Consider the following 8,035-nt stretch of genomic DNA (forward strand, 5'->3'; position numbering starts at 1 on the left):
TTGTTGTCGGAAGCCAAAGCCCACTTCGGGTCACGCGTCAGTCACCCTAGTTAGTTAGTTTTCTCTCGCGACAGGCGCAATTTTCAAGTAACTTTATGCCACGAAAATTTCCCTTGTCTAATGGTCTATCTCTAGCTATATTTTATTTTATTAAAACATTTGAAGTTCGATGAGAAAAGAGCATTGCTCGCTTGCATTTGCTTTGCATTCATCTTCATTTGCTCCTTTGTAGTGAAAAAAAAACTTGATATTTCAGTAAAACTTTTCACGTGCAAATTCATAATATCGAAACAGTAGGAACAAATTATGAAGAAACACAATATATTAATTCATTATTTATTTATTATATTAGTTACACAAAATGAGTTACTTGAATAACCACAATCAAATATGATGCACACACACCTATAATTTTAAATATACTTTGGAAATCTATACAAAACATGTCGTAAACGAAAACTCGAAGTGGCCAGACTTTTAATGTTTCCATAAATACCTTGGCCTGCATCCTCATACCTTTCGGTAGATCATAATCCATAACGAGGGTGTTAATTAAAAGTATAGTTTTTTCTTTTGCCTGTAGAAGTTTGTCACAATTTATAGACAACACTGCCACTACAATTATTTGGGTAAAGCTCCATACCACTATCCTTAATAAATATCTATAGGTTTTATTCGATTGAAAATAGTACAACGATGTCCAAAATGTAATTATTATAAATGAGAAAGATGCAACGAAAGTTGTAAATAAAAGTAAATTAAATTTTCTGTTGATTATTTCACATACTTTGCCAATCTGATAGTACGTTTCTGCCAAATCACGAATTCTCATATTATTATCAGAAGCACGTCCAATATGGTTAACACAATCTTCAATAACGTAAACGGTATTACACCGATTAAATTTAAAAGTTTTTTTGTAAAATTGATGCGTTATAAATCTGGTAAAATATTTGTTTATTATGGTCACACGTTTCCGAAGCATTCCAGTCAATATATAAAAGAACAAGACTTCCAATTCAATTTCTAAATAAACAATGACAGATAAAAGTTGTTCCATCTTAATTTCGACTTCATTAAATATATCGAATAACGTCAGAGTAACGTAAGTAACACCGAGCAAGGCTGAAAGCTTCATTGTCTCCACTCGGGACTTCTTGTAGAAATTATCGTCCATATTAATACGTAAAGAACAATCGATATTATCTAGTAAGGTGAATAACTTAACAAAATCGTAATCCTTGACAAATAACTGCATCAATATTGCTACTGTATACTGTAAGAAAATCATTAAACTTGGTGCGATTACAGCAATCCTAGCAATATTGTAATCCGTAACGAAATCACTCGTCAATACTGAACAGAATATGGCAATGGTTGTACAAATTAAAAATCCAAAAATTCGCATTCTTCGATTGGCTGGTAAACACAATTCTCCCTCGACGCGAAAACGGAAAATGCCAAAACATCTTTCTAATAAAATTATAGGTTTGATAGTAAATAATTCACGGTTCTTTGCATTAATATTCAATGACAACGCATTCATTTTATTTTTATTTTGTTATTCTGCTCGACACTTATGTTGTATGTGCTGCGGTAAAGATATTACTATTGACATTTGACATCGACGAAGGAATTTATTTATATTTGTTAGATACTTTCACTTTATGGAACATAAGATATTTATCAATATAATTCCGACCATTAGGACCATAGAAATTGTTCACTTATGCATAACGCTTTTATATTTAAATTTACATTAATGTGTAGCAAGGTAATGCGTTAATGGATATTAAAAGAAAATAAATAACTTATCAGAAAAGTTACTCTATAAATAGTATAATCATTACTTTGCTTTCGTTTTTTTTTGGACCATTGAAAACAAGATAATAATTATGAGAAATTTATTATTGTAAATATATGGTGACGAGATCACATTTGTTTTGTAATGACGTATTTAGAACCTCTTGACCTTTGAATTCCACTTATGTATTTAGTAAAATTAATTCATTAGATGGTAAATTCCGAAATATTTTGTTGTCATTATTTATTATTTCTTGACATTACTTAATTACAATTACAATTGCGACAGGCGGGACTAAGCAATGTAAGCGTATATAGGTTGGGTCTTAGAGCAAGAGCCCGTGAACCCCAGACCTTCGTTATTTTATAAAAGCTGAAAGTTTGTCAGCGCATGCTCCCAACACAGGTAAGAACGATGGACTATTATGAAGTTTGGGTTACCGTGGCTTTGGCAGGTAAACGGTACTAAAGGTGTGTAAAATACCGATCTAAATTCGTCAAATTATAAAGTGTGATTTTTTGGTATTACCTTCAGAATGTTATTAAAAATCACGTTATTGATTGCCAGACACTTAACATCGTGGCAACCCCTTGCCAGACACCCCTAATGTTCATGAAATTATAATTCTACTTATGTTATAGTATAAAAGCTGATTTTTATATATAATACTTAGGTAATAATTAGATGATGTTTCCTCATCAGCCAGACATTTTTGATAGTTCCAACCCCTTGCCAGACAATGATGTAGGGTCGCTGTAGGAGCGAGCGCGAGACAGTATATGTATGGTGGGTGCGAGTGAGATGGCGAGATAGGTCTATCGCGATCCCTCAATAACAGATTATAAAAAAAAAACAAATAAATAATACTCAAAAATTTAATTAAAAATATATTAATAACATTACAAGTTATTATAGAGCAAGAGCCCGTGAACCCCAGACCTTTATTATTAGTAGTAGTAAAAGTAGTATCCATTTCAATGGAATTCTCTGCATATATTCTCTCCAATGAATCAGTATATAATTCATGTAAATGGAATTATATACTGATGACAGCGGCCATTGTTGATAATATCTTCTTCTATGATGCTACAAATTTCATTGAAAGATTCTTGGTGGTACTCTCGATAATGATGCCAATCACTTTTAACAGATATTTTCGCCAATGAAGATATTTTATTATTAAACTGAATCCTACAGTCAGTGTGAGAGTATATTTTCGGATTTGCAATACTTTCCAATCTACTTAACAACTCATTATACTCTTTTTGATTTTCAATGCTAGACATTATACGAGACTGAAATTGGTTTTTATCACCTTCATGGAGTGGAAGCATTTTTGATCTCACTTGTCTCTTTTTTTTATTACAAAATAAACAAATTTTTTTACTTATACTGATTAAAATGACTAATGACTTATGACTGATGAAAAAATATTTTACCCCAGAACCTAAAAATTCTAAAAAGACTGTTGAAACAGAGCAAGAAAAAGAGCCATCTAAAGACGTAAATATATATATCAACAGACGATTCAATACCAGGTTCATCGCATTTGTCTGAGTTAACTGTATCACACCCACCTTCAGCTTCTCAATCAACAGAACTTCAACCTTCCCAGGCAGCTGTGGACATTCGCGGACTTGAAGAAGTGAGTGAAAATGCTAATGCAACCACAGAAGTAAATAGTTCGATTCAAGTGATACCAGTGTTGATATAAGTAAAAAAATTTGTTTATTTTGCAATAAAAAAAAGAGACAAGTGAGATCAAAAATGCTTCCACTCCATGAAGGTGATAAAAACCAATTTCAGTCTCGTATAATGTCTAGCATTGAAAATCAAAAAGAGTATAATGAGTTGTTAAGTAGATTGGAAAGTATTGCAAATCCGAAAATATACTATCACACTGACTGTAGGATTCAGTTTAATAATAAAATATCTTCATTGGCGAAAATATCTGTTAAAAGTGATTGGCATCATTATCGAGAGTACCACCAAGAATCTTTCAATGAAATTTGTAGCATCATAGAAGAAGATATTATCAACAATGGCCGCTGTCATCAGTATATAATTCCATTTACATGAATTATATACTGATTCATTGGAGAGAATATATGCAGAGAATTCCATTGAAATGGATACTATTTTTACTACTACTAATAATAAAGGTCTGGGGTTCACGGGCTCTTGCTCTATAATAACTTGTAATGTTATTAATATATTTTTAATTAAATTTTTGAGTATTATTTATTTGGTTTTTTTTTATAATCTGTTATTGAGGGATCGCGATAGACCTATCTCGCCATCTCACTCGCACCCACCATACATATACTGTCTCGCGCTCGCTCCTACAGCGACCCTACATCATTGTCTGGCAAGGGGTTGGAACTATCAAAAATGTCTGGCTGATGAGGAAACATCATCTCATTATTACCTAAGTATTATATATAAAAATCAGCTTTTATACTATAACATAAGTAGAATTATAATTTCATGAACATTAGGGGTGTCTGGCAAGGGGTTGCCACGATGTTAAGTGTCTGGCAATCAATAACGTGATTTTTAATAATATTCTGAAGGTAATACCAAAAAATCACACTTTATAATTTGACGAATTTAGATCGGTATTTTACACACCTTTAGTACCGTTTACCTGCCAAAGCCACGGTAACCCAAACTTCATAATAGTCCATCGTTCTTACCTGTGTTGGGAGCATGCGCTGACAAACTTTCAGCTTTTATAAAATAACGAAGGTCTGGGGTTCACGGGCTCTTAGACTATCTAGCTCCACGATGATTTTTGTTTGAATAATCTCCCCTCTTGCATTTATTAGAAGAATAAAAACTATATTAATATCGTGTCATACAAAAGTTGTATTTGAACTTATAAACTTAAAACATATAATAACGTATAAAAATACTTATATGAATGACATTTCAAAATATGTGAAACCTTTTAGGCTACAGTCGATCATAATGAAAGTAACATGCTTACATACCTAGAAACATACCCATCAAAAACAACACCCTACTGTTAGTCAGACAAATTCAATAAAAATGCATTTTAGAACAGAAACAAAATGGATTTATGAATTTCAATTCGTAAATCCATTCTGTTTAAATATAATATATACTTTCCCAACCAATCCATTTACGCATAACATCAAATTTCACCGATACTGGGGCATAATTAATAATATTAGAAATATTTTTTATCTTGATATTAAATAAAAAGTAGTCCAACATGTCAACATTGTTTAATCTTACTAATATTAAAAATGCAAATGTTTAGATGTATGGATAGATATTTTAAGGTATCTCCGGAACAGCTCAATGGATCAAATTTCATCAAGATCCGTTGAGACGTTCTGGAGATACCTTGAAACAAGCATCCATCTAAACATTCACATTTACTTGTATAACATATAGACCAATGTCGATAATTTTTAAAACAAAAAAAAATCATAGTAGGATGAAAAGGAGGGGGTTTTTAGCCCATCAAAAGATATTTCTCATAGGGAGGCTAGGCGGGTCTGGGTCTTACTACATACATACCTACTATTTCGTAGCAGCTGTAACAACCGTTAGCCTAGCCAGTATTCGAAATACAGCACAACATATAACATCGTAATTTTTGAAAAAGATAAAAAAAAACAAAAATTGTTTTTTTTAATTTTTCACATAAATTTTGAGGTTATCAATACATAGTATAAAACAAAGTCGCTTTCGCTGTATGTCCGTATGTATGCTTAGATCTTTAAAACTACGCAACGGATTTTGACGCGGTTTTTTTTTAATAGATAGAGTGATTCTTAAGGAAGGTTTGTATGTATAATAAATGCATAATATAGTAGAGAAACACTGATAAATTTAAAGTTTTCTAATGTGATGTCGTAAATAAGCACGTTTTTTTGCGCTTATATTGCAAACGCTGGCTGAACCCTACGAGATAGACCAAAATAATGTACTACAGTATTGTTCACCTTAAAAAGTTCAACAAAAAAGTCCGCGATGGTATATGTCTATCTCTTAGAGCTAGTTCAGACATGGCGGATTCCGTGCGGATGCAAATCGCGCGGTTCTAAACGCAAGTGTTCAGACAGGCGCGGATGTAAATGCGGAGTGTCGTAATCCGCATAGAGTGACAGTCGTTCCAGTTCAATCATGGAAGTCGAAAAAGCAATATGTGTGTACTTGTTGCTCCGTAAAAAAAAAGAAAGAAGAAACGGCAGTATTGGGTGCATCCAATATTACGTGATCGGCTCACCCATGTTCAGTTTCAGACTTTATATCCAAAATTAAGAAGTTTTAAACCGAAATTCTTCGTTCGTTTCTAATAATTTTACTAGAATATTCTGCACATTGGATACAAAGCAGGTCTCTTTTCCACCTCATCGATGAATAGCTCGGTGTCGAAGCGATCCATTGTCACCGTCCAATACGCGCGGCTTCCGCAGAGCAACTGAACGCGCTCTAGGTACGTCAAGTAAATAGATCCGAGCGGCGACCGCGCGAATTTAATTTCGAGCGGTTGAGTGGCGGTAGCCGCGCGGATTGTCAATCCGCGCGGACAGGTATGAACGAATATATAGGCGCTAATGTAAATAAGATCCGCGCAGTCTAACCGCGCGATTTGTATCCGCACGGATTCCGCCATGTCTGAACTAGCTCTAAGAGCTAAGAGCGGTTAGACTGCGCGGATCTTATTTACATTAGCGCCTATATATTCGTTCATACCTGTCCGCGCGGATTGACAATCCGCGCGGCTACCGCCACTCAACCGCTCGAAATTAAATTCGCGCGGTCGCCGCTCGGATCTATTTACTTGACGTACCTAGAGCGCGTTCAGTTGCTCTGCGGAAGCCGCGCGTATTGGACGGTGACAATGGATCGCTTCGACACCGAGCTATTCATCGATGAGGTGGAAAAGAGACCTGCTTTGTATCCAATGTGCAGAATATTCTAGTAAAATTATTAGAAACGAACGAAGAATTTCGGTTTAAAACTTCTTAATTTTGGATATAAAGTCTGAAACTGAACATGGGTGAGCCGATCACGTAATATTGGATGCACCCAATACTGCCGTTTCTTCTTTCTTTTTTTTTACGGAGCAACAAGTACACACATATTGCTTTTTCGACTTCCATGATTGAACTGGAACGACTGTCACTCTATGCGGATTACGACACTCCGCATTTACATCCGCGCCTGTCTGAACACTTGCGTTTAGAACCGCGCGATTTGCATCCGCACGGAATCCGCCATGTCTGAACTAGCTCTTAGGGATAACCCAGCATAACCATTTTTATTCTTTTACGAAGTGATTTTAAACAATACAGCATTAATCCTTATCCATTTAAGTACCTTAAATAAATTGTGCATTTATTCTGTAGTAGGTATATTTTGCATTGCACCCGTGCGAAGCCGGGGCGGGTCGCTAGTATGAAAATAAAGTACAAAAACAAAAATTAAAAATACAAAAGTTTTTGATCTTTTTACCTACAATTTTGCCATTTGATTTCTTTCCATAGGACTTTTAGTTTTTCCGGAAATCGAAATAAACCGTTTTTTACCCTTAATAGCTGCCCCCCAACCCCTTCCCAACCTCAGGTCGCCCGTAAATTATTTTTCCTTTAATGTTTATTATATCCCCCTCCTTTTCTAATGGGTTTCATTCTACTACTATTTTTTTTTTTCACTTTTTATTATTTTATATAGCTTCTACAGTGGTCTAATATGATAAGATACCCAAGTCCTTACTAGATTTTGTTTATATTTAAACCATGGTTTTTGGTTGTTAAATAATACCTTTTTGTGATAAATTTATCACATATTTTTTTTTATATTCTACTAGCTGTCGCCCATGACTCCGTCCGCGCCGAATTAAAAGAAAACTTGGTAAGTAAATAAATATAACGTAAAAAAAAACTTGAGAGGTGTCAAGGGACACCCGGATGGAACGAAGTTCCTTTCTTTTAATTAGTGAAGGAACCAATGTTTATTCTATGAATAAAAAACTTAAGTCTTCACAAGAAGTAAATTTACATCTATGAATTTTCGTTATATATTGTCACGTCGTTGCCATGGTGAAGTAGCGCTCATTCGTCGTTAACATACTTACTATAGCAAAAAGTGTCGTGACAACTTTTCGTAAGAATTTTTTCCGTCTAGCCCCCTTTCACAACGCGCGATAAGGAACTTCGTTCCAATAAAGTAACAAAATTTATATTTTACAGA

The 8,035-nt window shown here is 34.3% G+C and overlaps 1 protein-coding gene across 1 annotated transcript; it reads right to left on the minus strand.

The window, feature by feature from the left end:
* Window positions 1-352: 352 nt before the first annotated feature.
* On the minus strand, window positions 353-1,546 carry LOC106713481. Its single transcript, XM_014506295.2, has one exon. The coding sequence runs from the start codon at window positions 1,544-1,546 to the stop codon at window positions 353-355; it is 1,194 nt and encodes a 397-aa protein (XP_014361781.2).
* Between the last annotated feature and the right edge of the window lie 6,489 nt (window positions 1,547-8,035).

The sequence above is a fragment of the Papilio machaon genome, chromosome 11, assembly GCF_912999745.1.
Source record: "Papilio machaon chromosome 11, ilPapMach1.1, whole genome shotgun sequence".
NCBI classification, from domain to species: domain Eukaryota; kingdom Metazoa; phylum Arthropoda; class Insecta; order Lepidoptera; family Papilionidae; genus Papilio; species Papilio machaon.

Coding starts and splice junctions, on each gene's coding strand:
- LOC106713481 (XM_014506295.2), bottom strand. CDS start 1,546: ATGAATGCGTTGTCATTGAATATTAATGCAAAGAACCGTGAATTATTT.